This window comes from Vicugna pacos, chromosome 11 (genome assembly GCF_048564905.1).
Source record: "Vicugna pacos chromosome 11, VicPac4, whole genome shotgun sequence".
NCBI classification, from domain to species: domain Eukaryota; kingdom Metazoa; phylum Chordata; class Mammalia; order Artiodactyla; family Camelidae; genus Vicugna; species Vicugna pacos.
The window spans coordinates 72,643,952-72,659,343 of record NC_132997.1 but is presented as its reverse complement, the minus strand read 5'-3'; the positions used below and the strand labels follow the sequence as shown (position 1 = coordinate 72,659,343).

Here is a 15,392-nt window from a genome sequence, read left to right as displayed (position 1 = left end):
AGATCAAGAAACTCCAAGAAAGAGCTAAAAATGGGCCAATATCCTTGATGAACATAGGTGCCAAAATCATCAGCAAAATATTAGCCAACAGAATTCAGGTAGACATTAAAAAAACATATGCCACGATCAAATCAAAGTTATTCTGGGGATGCAAGGATGATTCAATATCTGCAAATCAATCAATGTGATTCATTGCATTAACAACATGAAGAATAAAAAGCATATGATCTTCTCAAATTACACAGGAAAGCTTTTGATGAAATTCAATGCCCATTTATATGATAAAAATTCCACATAATGGATTTAGAAAGAACACAACTGAACATGATAAAGACCACATAAGACTAGTGTACAGCTAACACCATACTCACTGGTGAAAACCTGAAAGCATTTCCACTAAGATCAAGAGCAACTCAGGGATGCCCACTCTCACCACTTTTATGCAACATAGTATTCGAAGCCCTAGGCACAGCAGAGAATCATAAGGAAGAAAAGGAATCCTAATTGGGAGAGAAGACAAAAACTGTCACTGTTTGCAGATGACATGATAGTATACATAGAAAATCCTAAAGACACCACCAATAAACTATTCAGAATTTGGGAAAGTTGCAGGACAAAAAATTATTATACAGAAATCTGTGGCAACTCTATACACTAACAATGAGCTATAAGAAAGAGAAATTAGGAAAACAATCTCATTTATAATTACATCAGAAAGAGTAAAATACCCAGGAATTAATCTAACTAAGGAGGTAAAACCCTGTACTGGATAAAACTATGACAGTGATGAAAGAAATTGAAGACAACACAAACAAATGGAAAGATAGACCGTGTTCAAGGATTGGAAGATTCCTATTGTTAAAATGAGCACAGTACCCAGGCAATGTACAGATTCAGTGTAATCCCTATGAAAATACTAATGGCGTTTTCACAGAACTAGAACAAATACTTTTGTATGAAAACACAGAAGACCCAAATAGCCAAGAAAGAACAAAACTGGAGGTATCAGGTCCCTGATGTCAAACTGCACTACAGAGCTACAGTAATCAAGACAGTAATGTCCTGGCACAAAAACAGACACATACATCAATGAAACAGGATAGAGATCCCAGAAATGAACCCGCACTTATCAACACTTAATCTATGGCAAAGGAGGCTAGAATATAAAATGCAGAAAAGATAGCTTCACCGATAAATGGTGTTAGGAAATCTGAATAGCTACATACAAAAGAATCTAACTGGATACCTTTCTCATACCATATATGAAAATAAACTAAACATGGATTAAAGACTTAAATGTAAGAGCCGAAACCCTAACAATTCTAGAAGAAAACATAGGCAGTATGTTTTTGATATCAGTCTTTTGGCTGTTTTTCGGGATACGTCTTCTTAGGCGAAGGAAACAAAAGCCAAACTAAAGAAATGTGATCTAAGTAGATGTAAAAGCTGTTGCACAGTGAAGGAAACTATCACAAAACAAAAAGGCTGCCTACTAAATGGGAGAAGATTCTTGTAGATGATCTATCTGACAAGGGGTTAATATCCAAACTACACGAAGATCAGAAAAGAAAGCTAGTTAAAAAATGGGCAGAGGACTCCAATAGACAGTTTTACAAAGAAGATATGCAGATGGCAAACACACATGTAAAGATGCTTCGAACACTAATCAATAGAAAAATGCAAATCAAAATCACAATAAGATATAACCTCACACTGATCAGAATGGCTATTATAAAAATGACAAGAAATAACAAGTTCTGGGGTGGAAGTGGAGATAAGGGAACCCTCAAGTACTGTTGGTAAGAATGTCAGTTGCTGTAGCTACTGTGTAAAACATTTTGGAGTTTCTCAAAAAGTTTAAAACTCCCTGGATATTTATCTGAAGAAAAGCCAAATAGTAATTTGGAAAGATATATGCACCCTGTGCTCACTGCGGCTTTATTTACAAAAGCCAAGGTATGGAAGCAAGTGTCCATTGATGGGTGAATGGAAAAAGAAGACATGGGGTTTGTGTATGTGTGTGTGTATGTATGTATATATACACATAGAATGGAATTTTGCTCAGCCACATAACCGAATGAAATTGTACCATTTGTGACAAAGGGGATGGATCTCAAAGGTATTATGCTCTGGGAAAAATGTTAATCAGAGAAAGACAAATACCACATGATTTAATTCATATTTGGAATATACAAACTAACACAAAACAAAGCAGATACAGACTCATAGATACAGACAGGAAACTGGTGGTCATCAGAGGGGAGGAGGTAGGGGAATGGATGAAATAGGTGAAGGGGATTAAGAAGTACAACTTCCACTTATAAAATAAATAAGTCACAGTTATGTAATGTACAGCATAAGGAACAGAGGCAGTAACATTTCAACAACTTTATGATGACAGATAGTTGCTGGTCTTATCATGGTGATCAATTCGTAATGTATTAAATGTTGAATCGCTATTTTTTACATCTTAAACTAATAAAATATCAAATGCTAGCTATACTTTCCTAAAAAATAATATAGAAAAAAAGGTAAGAGCCTTGCACATTGTTTAGGCTGGTTGACTTTTCGAACCTCAGTACCCTCCTTTGGAAAGGTGGGGTACGCTGCAGAATTTCTTCATAGAGTTATGGCTAGAAAATGAATTTAAAAATTCATTTTCGATTTTTGCATGGTAACTTGTGCGTTTTGAAATGCTTTTTTTCAAGTGGGTTGGTAACTTGTGCATATAACTCTGGCCATTTTATCAGTTCCCTCTCCTTCAGATCCCAAGTGTGTTCCAGTGCAAGAAGCATGTCTTACTCATCTTTATCTATTCATTTTATACCAATGTGTCTGATACATACTATGGGCCTGTAAAAGTTTGCTAAATGAATTAATGAATGATTCTTTCCTCTTTCAGCTCTACAATGCTTTCCCCTTTTTAATACATTATCTCCCAGGAAGTCATAACACAATATTTAAAAACATAATTGAGCAAAGAAAGTTCATTTTCGAGAACATAAAGAAACACCAAGAATCCCTTGACCTCAGTAACCCTCAAGACTTTATTGATTACTTCCTGATTAAAATGGAAAAGGTATAACGTGACCCTGATTTGCTCCTTCATCTTTGTGGGCGATGGGATGTGGCTCATGGAATAGCTTGGTTCTTCTCAGTGAAACGGCTATATTAAAACAAACGCTCCTTCTTAAAGATATACTAATTGCTTGTGCAACCTCTTGCTTGTGGAAACCATAGTGGATGTCCTGAGATATTTCTAAATTCTCACTGAGAATGACCTGGAAGATTTTATATTTACCATGTCAAAGCTGATTCTTTATTTGGGGATAGATGGAAACACACACACAACTTCAAGATTAATGATAGAAAGCATGTTCTCTTTCATAAAATAAATTCCATGAATGGAGAATGTAACAAATGAGAGAACGCAGGAATGGGTTGGAATCTAGAAGGGCTTACCCTCAGAAAGGCTCTAGGAAACAGGTGAGGTAGGGTTTGAGGGAACCGTGGCTTCGATTAGCAGAGATGACAAAATGGGTTCAGGGAATGACAAGTGCGGTGATCAAGTGTGTGGAATTGCAAACAATTATCTTGATCATAACTGAGGAACTCTCATGGTTGCAATGACTTTTGAATTTGGAAATAGTGATGTAGTTTGTAGGTGGGTAGTTGTAGAGCCTTGAGGGAGAAATTTAGATGTGATGAAACAGAAAATAGATGCCTGAATTGACCGTGAATAGCAGCGATGACATGTAAGACTCAAGTTAGAAATAAATTATTGAAGAATTGATTTGCTCTGGTGGGGGAGAAAGTGAAGACTCAGAAAGGAACTGTTGGAAGTTTGTAACTCTGATTATATTTTAACTGTTTAAAAGGAGTCCTAACAACTCATGTAACTTTACCTTCAGCCATAGCACTCTCTAATGTCTAGCTTAATTTGTCAAATAAGCAAATTCAGCAAGTAATGATGTTATATTGAATTACTATATGTTACTTCTGAGACTCTTTTATTTATCAAGTAATCCCCAACACATCATTCCTAGGAAAAGCACAATAAGCAGTCTGAATTTACCATGGACAACTTGATCACTACCGTATTGGATGTATTTACTGCTGGAACAGAGACAACAAGCATGACTTTGAGATATGGACTCCTGCTCCTGCTGAAGCACCCGGAGGTCACAGGTATGGTCACAGATGATGGACAGAATGCAATTTTGGGTAGAAATTGGCAGGCAACCCTGATGACGATTCTACTCTTCACCTGTCTAGAAAATGTACCTGAGAAACTTCCATCGTTAGTACATCCTCCTACCACTGGATGAATTCAGTTCAAGTCACATGGTGGTACAAAAAGAGAGTGAAATATTTAACTGGCAGCAGAGAGTTGAAGGGCAGAGGTCATTGTTCTCCGCGCTGTGGTGGAGCATCCTTGACTTGCTTCAGGCAGAGGCAGTGAGCAGAGTTGTCTTAGGACCTGGAAAGAATTAGCCTTCGTATTTCTCTATAAAGATATTACTTGAAAGGCTTTCCAAGCCCATATAAACATATTTTTGTCAAAAGATATTTCTTTTTTTTTTAACATTTTTTATTGATTTATAATCATTTTACAATGTTGTGTCAAATTCCAGTGTTCAGCACAATTTTTCAGTCATTCATGGACATATACACACTCATTGTCACATTTTTTCCTCTGTGATTTATCATAACATTTTGTGTATATTTCCCTGTGCTATACAGTGTAATCTTGTTTATCTGTTCTACAATTTTGAAATCCCAGTCTATCCCTTCCCACCCTCTACCCCCCTGGTAACCACAAGTCTGTATTCTCTGTCCATGAGTCTATTTCTGTCCTGTATTTATGCTTTGTTTTTGTTTGTTTGTTTGTTTTTGTTTTTTAGATTCCACATATGAGCGATCTCATATGGTATTTTTCTTTCTCTTTCTGGCTTACTTCACTTAGAATGACATTCTCCAGGAGCATCCATGTTGCTGCAAATCCATTATGTTGTCGGTTTTTATGGCTGAGTAGTATTCCATTGTATAAATATACCACTTCTTCTTTATCCAGTCACCTGTTGATGGACATTTAGGCTGTTTCCATGTTTTGGCTATTGTAAATAGTGCTGCTATGAACATTGGGGTGCAGGTGTCATCCTGAAGTAGATTTCCTTCTGGATACAAGCCCAGGAGTGGGATTCCTGGGTCATATGGTAAGTCTATTCGTACTCTTTTGAGAAATCTCCACACTGTTTTCCATAGTAGCTGCACCAAACTGCATTCCCACCAGCAGTGTAGGAGGGTTCCCCTTTCTCCACAGCCTCTCCAGCATTTGTCATTTGTGGATTTTTGAATGACAGCCATTCTGACTGGTGTGAGGTGATACCTCATTGTAGTTTTGATTTGCATTTCTCTGATAATTAGTGATATTGAACATTTTTTCATGTGCTTTTTGATCATTTGTATGTCTTCCTTGGAGAACTGCTTGTTTAGGTCTTCTGCCCATTTTTGGATTGGGTTGCTTATTTTTTTCTTATTGAGTCGTATGAGCTGCTTATATATTTTGGAGATCAAGCCTTTGTCGGTTTCACTTGCAAAACTTTTCTCCCATTCCGTAGGTTTTCTTCTTGTTTTATTTCTGGTTTCCTTTGCTCTGCAGAAGCTTGTTAGTGTCGTTAGGTCCCATTTGTTTATTCTTGGTTTTATTTCTTCTAGGAGAAAATTTTTGAAATGTATGTCAGATAATGTTTTGCCTATGTTTTCCTCTAGGAGGTTTATTGTATCTTGTCTTATGTTTAAGTTTTTAATCCATTTTGAGTTGATTTTTGTATACGGTGTAAGGGTGTGTTCTAGCTTCATTGCTTTACATGCTGCTGTCCAGTTTTCCCAACACCATTTGCTGAAGAGACTGTCTTTATTCCATTGTATATTCTTGCCTCCTTTTTCGAAGATTAGTTGACCAAAGGTTTGTGGGTTCATTTCTGGGCTCTCTATTCTGTTCCATTGGTCCATATGTCTGTTTTGGTACCAATACCATGCTGTCTTGATGACTGTAGCTCTATAGTATTGTCTGAAGTCTGGGAGAGTTATTCCTCCAGCCTCTTTCTTTCTCTTCAGTAATGCTTTAGCAATTCTTGGTCTTTGATGGTTCCATATAAATTTTATTATGATTTGTTCTAGTTCTGTGAAATATGTCCTGGGTAATTGGATAGGGATTGCATTAAATCTGTAGATTGCCTTGGGCAGTGTGACCATTCTAACAATATTGATTCTTCCAATCCAAGAGCATGAAATATCTTTCCATTTTTTAAAGTCTTCTTTAATTTCCTTCATCAATGGTTTATAGTTTTCTGTGTATAATTCTTTCGCCTCCTTGGTTAGATTTATTCCCAGATATTTTATTACTTTGGGTGCTATTTTAAAGGGGATTGTTTCTTTACTTTCTTTTTCTGTTGATTTATCGTTAGTGTAAAGAAAGGCAACTGATTTTTGAACATTAATTTTGTAACCTGCTACCTTGCTGAATTCTTCGATCAGCTCTAGTAGCTTTTGTGTGGACCTTTTAGGGTTTTCTATATATAGTAACATGTCATCAGCCTATAATGACACTTTTACCTCTTCTTTTCCAATTTGGATCCCTTTTATTTCTTTCTCTTGCCTGATTGCTGTGGCTAGGACTTCCAGGACTATGTTGAATAGGAGGGGTGATAGTGGGCATCCTTGTCTTGTCCCAGATTTTAGTGGGAAGCTTTTGAGTTTTTCACCGTTGAGAACTATGCTGGCCATAGCTTTGTCATATATAGCTTTTATTATGTTGAGATATGTTCCCTCTATACCCACTTTGGCGAGAGTTTTTATCATAAATGGGTGTTGAATTTTATCAGATGCTTTATCTGCATCGATTGAGATGATCATGTGGTTTTTGTCCTTTCTCTTGTTTATGTGATGTATTACATTGATTGATTTGCGTATGTTGAACCAGCCTTGTGTCCCTGGGATGAACCCCACTTGGTCATGATGTATAATCTTTTTTATGTGTTGTTGGATTCTATTTGCTAAAATTTTGGTGAGGATTTTGGCGTCTATGTTCATCAGTGATATTGGCCTATAATTCTCTTTTTTTGTAGTGTCTTTGCCTGGTTTTGGTATCAGGGTGATGGTGGCTTCATAGAATGAGTTTGGGAGTGTTCCCTCCTTTTCAATCGTCTGGAAGAGTTTGAGAAGGACTGGTATGAGTTCTTCTTTGTATGTTTGGTAGGATTCCCCGGTGAAGCCGTCCGGTCCTGGACTTTTATTTGTAGGGAGGTTTTTAATTGCTATTTCTATTTCCTTTCTAGTGATCGGATTGTTCAAGTGTTCAGTTTCTTCTTGATTCAGTTTTGGTGGACAGTATGTTTCCAGAAACTTGTCCATCTCCTCTAGGTTATCCAGTTTGGTTCCATATAGTTTTTCATAATATTCTCGTATGATATTCTGTATTTCTATTTTGTTTGTTGTAATTTCTCCATTTTCCTTTCTTATTTTGCTAATTTGTGCTGTCTCTTTTTTCTTCTTTGTGAGTTTGGCCAGAGATTTGTCGATTTTATTTACTTTTTCAAAAAACCAGCTTTTGGTTTGGTTGATTTTTTCTATGGTCTTGTTAATCTCTATTGTATTTAATTCCTCTCTGATCTTTATTATTTCCTTCCTTCTGCTGCTTTTTGGGGCTTTTTGTTCTTCTTTTTCTAATTGATTCAGGTGGTGGGTTAACTTGTTTATTTGAGATTGTTCTTCTTTTTTGAGGAAGGCCTGTATCGCTATAAACTTCCCTCTTAGCACTGCCTTTGCTGTGTCCCATAGGTTTTGAGTGGTTGTGCTTTCATTATCATTTGTCTCAAGGTATTTTTTAATTTCAGCTTTGATTTCCTCATTGATCCATTGTTTTTTCAATAACATATTGTTTAATCTCCATGCTTTTCTTTTTTTCTCCTTTGTTTCTCTGTTGTTGATTTCCAGTTTCATGGCATTGTGGTCAGTAAAGATGCTTGAGATAATTTCTATCTTCTTAAATTTGTTGAGGTTTCTTTTGTTTCTAAGTACATGATCAATCCTGGAAAATGTTCCATGTGCACTTGAAAAGAATGTATATTCTATTTTTTGGGGGTGTAAAGCTCTGAAAATATCCACCAAATCTAGTTTTTCTATTGTAGTATTTAATTTCTCTGTTGCCTTGTTTATTTTCTGTCTGGAAGATCTGTCTAGTGATGTTAATGCAGTGTTAAAATCTCCAACTATGATTGTATTCCCATCAATATCGCCCTTTATCTCTGTTAGTAATTCTTGTATGTACTTAGGTGCTCCTATATTGGGTGCATATATATTAACGAGTGTAATGTCTTCATCTTGTATCACTCCTTTAATCATTATAAAATGTCCCTCTTTATCTTTCTTTATGGCCTTTGTTTTAAAGTCTATTTTGTCTGAAATCAGTACTGCAACACCTGCTTTTTTGGCTTTTCCATCCTTTCACTCTCAATCTATATGTGTCCTTCTCCCTAAAGTGGGTCTCTTGTATGCAGCATATTGATGGTTCTTGCTTTATTATCCAGTCTGCCACTCTATGTCTTTTGACTGGAGCATTTAGTCCATTAACATTTACAGTAATTAATGATAGCTGTGTGTTTATTGCCATTTTGAACTTATCTTTGCCGTTGAATTGGTATATCCTCTTTGTTCCTTTCTTCTTCCTTTTGTGGTTTGGTAATTTTCCTTTGTATTATCATGGATTTTATTTAATTTTTGTGACTCCCTTGTAAATTTTTGACTTGTGGTTACCCTTTTTTGTAAATCTATTAACCTATACCCGTTTTTATTAAACTGATAATAACATGATCTCAAACCCATCCTACTGTTAAAAAAATTTTAAAAAGAAAGAAAAAAAAATTCTATATTTCCCTGCCTCCCTCTCCCACTCTCAGTGATTTGTATGTCTTCTTTTATAATTTCGTGTTTTCTTTATTTGTAATTCATGAGTTATCACCTTTCCAGTTGTGAGTTTCTCATTTCTGTAGCATCCTGCTGCTTTTCTATTTAGAATAGCCCTTTCAATATTTCTTTCAGCATGGGTTTAGTGTTGCTAAACTCCTGCAGCTTTTTTTTGTCTGTGAAACTCTTTATTTCTCCTTCTATCCTAAAGGATAGCCTTGCTGGATAAAGTATTCTAGGCTGCATCTTTTTTTCATTCATGGCTTTGAATATATCTTGCCACTCCCTTCTGGCCTGTAGTGTTTGTGTAGAGAAATCAGCTGAGAGCTTTATGGGGGTTCCCTTGTAATTCACTCTGCTTTTCTCTTGCTGCCTTTAGAATCATTTCTTTATCCTTGACTCTGGCCATCTTGATTATGATATGTCTTGGTGTGGGTCTATTTGGATTCTTCCTGTTTGGGACCCTCTGAGCTTCCTGTACTTGGATATCTGATTCCTTCTTTAAGTTTGGGAAGTTTTCAGTCATGATTTCTTCAAAAACCTTTTCAATCCCCTTTGATCCTTCTTCCCCTTCTGGGACCCCTATTATGCGAAGATTGGGACACTTTATATTATCCCATAGGTCCCTTACGCTATTATCATTATTTTTTATTTGCTTATCTTGTAGTTCTTCTGAATGGGTGCTTTCTGTTGCCCTGTCTTCTAGATCACTAATTCGTTCCTCTGCATTAACTAGTCGGCTTTGCACAGCTATTAGATCATTCCTCATCTCTGTCAATGAGTTTACCCATTCTGCTTGGCTCTTCTTTATAGCTTCAATTTCATTTTTGACATATTTTATTTCTCTAAGCACTATCTCTTTTAATTCCTTCAGCAGTTTGATCACTCCTTTTTTGAAATCTTGATCTAGTAGGCTATCGATGTCTATTTCATTGATCTTTCTTTCAGGGGATTCCTCTTGTTCTTTTAATTGGGAAAGGTTTCTCTGCCTCTTCATCTTGCTCATACCTCTCTGGCACTGTGGTTTACGGAGTATCAGTTGTCTATTTTGGATCTTAAGGATTTTATCTATCTAATGCCTATTTAGGAATAGAACTTAGGGAAAAAAAAAGAAAGAAAAAGAAAAAAAATAAGAGAGAGAAAGATTTTTAAAAGAAGGGAGAAAGAGGGTTTGAAAACAATGTATAATGAATAATAGAAGAGCGGGTTGAAGCAGAGTATTAATCGGGTGGAGACGTCCTTTTAAAACCTTGAAAAAAAAAAGAAAAAAAAAAGAAAAGAAAAGGGGTGGGGAGATGAATATATGTATTTGAAGCCTGTGTCTCATCAATAACAGGACTTCAAAACCCAAGAGAAATAGAAATGAATTAAAAAGTAAAAATTAAGAGAGTAATTGAAAATAGAACAGGTAAAAACAGATTTTAAAAAAAACAAACAAAAACAAAAACAACAAAAACAAGGGGTTGTCGGTGTTCTCCTGGAGTCTGTGTGCTTTTAATGTGAAGTCCTTCTGTCTTCGTCCTGTTTTGGAAGCTCAGCTTGTTTTCATAGGCCCTCTGTTGGCACCCTCTTCTGTGCTGCTCCCAGCACCTATCGGCAAGCAGATCCCGCCTCCTCCTAACACGGGGTCAGATGCAGCTCTCCTCTGCTGCGGGCGGGTCACTGCCCCTCCGGATGCCGCAGTCAGATGTTGCAGACTGGCCAGGCAGGATGGCGGGTCGTGCCCCCTCCCAGCACCTTCGTCAAGGGCTGTGTTCCTGCCCGACAGGCGGGGGGCCGCTCTCCCTCTGCCTGCGCCGCTGGTAGCTCCGCTGCTCTGTGCGGCTGCGCGCTCCGCCCTGGCCGCGCTCTGCCCTGGTCGGCGCTCCGCCCTGGTCGCGGTCCGCGGGTGGGCTCGGGGAAGACCGAGGGGCAGCCTCGTCCCTGCTCTGAGCCAAGGCCCAGCTCCTTGTTTGTCCTTGTGGAGCAAGTTCTCTGAGGAACCAGGCTGGAAGGATCCTATCTGCCCCGGGCTGTAGGCCCGTCTCAGTCTGGCCTTTGAGGCTGCTGAGCCCTTCCGTGCGGATGCAGGTCTCGCCCCTGCCCCCGCCTGGGTGCTCAGCGCCGGAGGATATGGCGGCTGTGCCTGGGCCCCGCGTCTCTTCCCCTGAAAAGTTTCCGCGGGTTTTCAGACATGGGAGTATGCACCCTTCCCCCGAGAGCACATCAACCTTGCTGTTTTATGGAGGGCCCAGGTTGTTCTGTCCTGTACACCTACAGCCCCGGCGCCCAGCCCCTTGCAGTCCCCCGGGGCTGCCTCCGTGCAGCCGCCCCCGTCCTCCGCCCGGCTTGTGCAGCCTGGCCCTGCCCGCCGCTGCTGGCCCGCGTCTCAGGCTGGGTGTCGGGGGGACGCTCTGTGCCCGTTTAACTTAGTTCTGTCAGACAAGGGCTGCTCTGTACAGATCCGAGCCTCGGAGGCTCCCTCTCCCTCCCGCTGGCCTCTCAGTTGGAGAGGGGAGACCCAGCGAGTGAGCGCCAGTCCTCCTTTGCCGCTCCCTCCCCGCGGGACCAGTCCCGCGCTGCTTTGCCTTTTGTTCTTTCTTTTTTCCTTTTCTCCTACCAGATTTTTGGCGTCTTTATCTTTTGAAGAGGGCGATGATCTGTCGGAGTTCCGCAGGTGCTCTGGTTGGCTGAGTGGGTCTGTAGATGTGGGTCTTGGTGTATTTGTGGGAGAGGGTGACTTACAAGCGTCCTTCTACTCCGCCATCTTGCCTCTTTTATCCAAAAGGTATTTCTATTCAAATGCATCTGCAATGTAAGGATTGATTGTACAGAATCACAATCTTTGTCAAAAAGACTCACTCCCTAAATTTTAGAAGCTATAAAGAAAAAAAATTCTTTTCAGATACATCTTTTTGGCAAACAAATCTTCCAATGGAACCATGACTAAGAAGGTTTAAAAAAGCATCTATCACTTGACATAAATTCTGCTTCCTATCTTGCCAGCTAAGGTCCAGGAAGAGATTGACCGTGTGATTGGCAGACACCGGAGCCCCTGCATGCAGGACAGGAGCCGCATGCCCTACACGGATGCCGTGGTGCACAAGATCCAGAGATACATCGACCTGGTGCCCAGCAGCGTGCCCCATGCAACAACTCAGGACGTTAAATTCAGAGAATACATTATTCCCAAGGTGAGAGGTATTTCATCTATACTTCCCCTTCAGAATCTTAGTTTATCAACTATCATGGTAGTAGAATTATAGATTGCCTAACTTTCTGTAGATACTGCACAATCATAACTCATACATTTCACCCTCTGACCACATGCGCCATTGCTCCTAGTTTGTCGATACAGTTTAATACATATCATAGTGCTTACACTCCCACAGGATTTTCAGTACATTCATAGCTCCACACTCTGCCTGTTCAGTCTCCCAATCTTCTGTCCACTTCCCTGTTTTCCCTTATTACTCCTTTATTACTTTTTTACTTTATTTCCTTTATTACTCTTACCACTTAACCAGTATCCTGTGTTTCCACGTACCCCACCCCCTGCCTCCATAACTATCTGTTTCACTTACTTTTTTAAAGTCCCACGGCAATAATCTTCTTCCCTGCCTGTCTTTGAGCTACTTACCTCTTCTGGAAAAGGCCATGCAGCCCGGCAGGTTGGTATCATTATCAATATCCCAACACATATCCTCAGTCTTACCCAACAGTCTTCCTTTGTGACCTCGCTCTCCTTGCTCCGCCACACATGCCAGTGACTTTCAGCCCTGAATTCTCCCCTTCCAATCCTCTACCATGGACTTTTTCTCAAGTGACCTGGTCTTCCACAGAGAAAATCAGAGCCATTGGAGGGGAACTCCCTCAACTCCCTTGCACTAGATTTACAAATTTAGCGACATCCACACCCTTTGATTTCTCTTTCACTTTGTTGTTGTGGGAGAAGGGCTCTCCTTTTATCTAAAGTAAATCTTTTTTCCTGTATCATGGATCCCTCTCCTGTCCCTTTTTCAGGAATCCTCCTCAAATAATCATCTCTTCTTTTTTCATTCAGTTTCTTCTCTCCCTGCCTGCTGTCTTCTTTCCATTATCATTTGAACATAATCAATTCTCTTACATCTTAAAAAAAATTTCCCCCAATCCTGGCCTGTTCTCTTCAGTAAAATTGGTGAGAGTGTTCATCCTTGTCTTGTTCCCAAACTTAGAGGAAAAGCTTTCACCTTTCTCTTCTGTTTTTTGGAAGAATTTGAGAAGGTTTGGTCTTCATTCCTCTTTAAATATTTGGTAGGATTCATCAGTGAAATCACTTGGACCTTGCTCTTTTGTTGGAAATCTCAGTCTCCTTACCAGTGACTGGTGTGTTCAAAATTTCTAAGTCTTCATGAGTCTTTCTTGGTGGGTTGTATGTTCCTAAGAGTGTATCTATTTTCCCCAAATTGGACAGCCTAGAAAAAATTGATATATTCTTAGAAACATAAACACAAAGCATTCAGACGGATCTGGATTTGAATTTTGTCTCTGCTAGGTACTAAATGTATGACCTTTATGACTATCCTGCAGCATCGTGAATACAATCACTATTACCATAACAGTAACAAAAGTTCTTTACTGAGTATTTTAACATGTGGTAATCTTTGCGTAAAAAGTACTTCATATATTATTTTATATTTACATTCAACTAATGCTGACGTATTGCTTATGTTTTCATTGTGTTGAAAATGAGGCATGGAAATGCTAAACAAATTACCTGTGGTCACAGAGCTTAGTTTAAGAGAGAAATATTTGATTGATGCTGTAAACTAAACTCCAAATTATGGTGTACACTGTATCTCTGAGTTTAGGAAGACTTACTGGAAGCTAAGAAATGCCGTCTTATTTCCACAAGAATATGCAACAATTACATTGAAGGAAAGTAGCAGAGGAAGGGTTATCTACCAGTTCCTCATCTTATTGGGAAAATGGTTTTCATGAATATGGCCACTCAGGTAGAGTTTCTAAGACATCATACTTGGTTCCGAAGAGAGTGAGCTGGATTATCAGTGACATCAGCACTCTTAGACAATACTGCAATTTATTTGTCAACAAAAGTGCAGCTCCCTCAAGTTTTCTGAAAAGCAAGTGCTGGTGTCAGACTACAAACTGAGGAGGATGCCCTTGGAGTCAGTTAACAGAGCTCTGCACCGGGATGATACGACTTAGGACTTGTTCGGCTTGGTCATTAATTTGCTCTGTGACGTGGATTAAAAAAATATTTTTGTGCCTCACTCTCCTGATGTATAAAAGAAAAGGATTAGACAAGGCATCTCTCCCTCCAAGTTCCATGACCTTCTCTATAATCCAGTTTACCTGTTTGTCTTATCTCAGGGCACAGCCATAGTAACATCTCTGACTTCTGTTCTGTATGATGGCAAAGAGTTTCCCAATCCAGAGCAGTTTGACCCTGGTCACTTCCTGGATGAAAGAGGCAACTTTAAGAAGAGTGACTACTTCATGACTTTTTCAGCAGGCAAGCATGCTTCATTTTTATCGGTACATTAGGGTCAAATGAGATGAGGAAGGGCTTTACATGGAAGCTACTCTGCCTTGGACAGATTGTCATTTGCATGAGGCTAGAGGCACCACTCCTAAGGTCCAGAGTTTTTCTTATTGCATTGGAGGTTGCGTTTACTGAGTTCTGCCCTGCAACCCACCACTAAGGTTCTTAAGAACTCCTCCTAGACGTCCAGTGCCACTAAGACTTTTCTCACCTGCCCTGAGAAGCCAGTTCACTCAGTAAACTTCGCTAAGGACACATGTAGCAGACCTATGCTCACTCAGATCCAGGGATCCAACTGTGAATAAGAAAGAGATCCATCCTCTAAGAGAGATGAAAGCAAATTAACAGGCAATGAGACTCCACAGAGACAAATGCTCTTTAAAGGGTTTCTGTAGGAGCAGAGAGAGGAACTCCTGACTCTTGCCTTTTGTGGGGCAGGGGCCAAGGCCAGAGTTGTTGGAGGATAAGGGCAATTTTCTTGCAGGAAGAAACATCGCGGTATCTTCTTTCAATTTGTCAGGGCCCTTGAAAGAAACACGTGGGATACTGAAAAAGATTAATTAAAAGCAGTTTAATGAAGAGACTGTTTTCAGAGGTGTGGGCAGGATGAAGGGAAGTAGCAAGGAGTGGTAAAGGACTCAGAGGCTAGCACCAGCAGGAGAATGTTACTGTCTTGTGTGGGGAGGGTTAGGAGGAGGAGGCTGTTCCTGGAACAAGCAGACGTCTAGCACAGAGAGAGTGGAAGCCTCAACAGGAGGTGGGTTTATAGATTGGGGAATACAGCCAACGCCTAAAGTGTGCCCTGGCAGGCTGGGACTGAGGGAATAAATACTCTAAGCTTTTTAATGTGCAGTCCTCTGAATGTATTGACCATGAAGAAGGGACCTAACTGTTGGTTGAA

The 15,392-nt window shown here is 39.6% G+C and overlaps 1 protein-coding gene and 1 long non-coding RNA gene across 2 annotated transcripts in view; one reads left to right on the top strand and one right to left on the bottom strand.

The window, feature by feature from the left end:
* Positions 1 to 15,392, top strand: part of LOC107035275 (cytochrome P450 2C21-like) — a 45,027-nt gene that overhangs the window by 27,877 nt on the left and 1,758 nt on the right. Inside the window, exons 6-9 of the mRNA XM_072971672.1 lie at positions 2,903 to 3,079; positions 4,047 to 4,188; positions 11,953 to 12,140; positions 14,320 to 14,461. Coding sequence (XP_072827773.1) covers positions 2,903 to 3,079; positions 4,047 to 4,188; positions 11,953 to 12,140; positions 14,320 to 14,461 — 649 coding nt within the window. The remainder of the gene's footprint in view (positions 1 to 2,902; positions 3,080 to 4,046; positions 4,189 to 11,952; positions 12,141 to 14,319; positions 14,462 to 15,392) is intronic.
* LOC140699376 (uncharacterized) lies at positions 13,303 to 14,736 on the bottom strand. The gene is made up of 3 exons (XR_012077520.1): positions 14,703 to 14,736; positions 14,302 to 14,406; positions 13,303 to 13,400 (listed from the first exon to the last, which is right to left on the bottom strand). It is a non-coding gene; the product is annotated as an uncharacterized lncRNA (long non-coding RNA).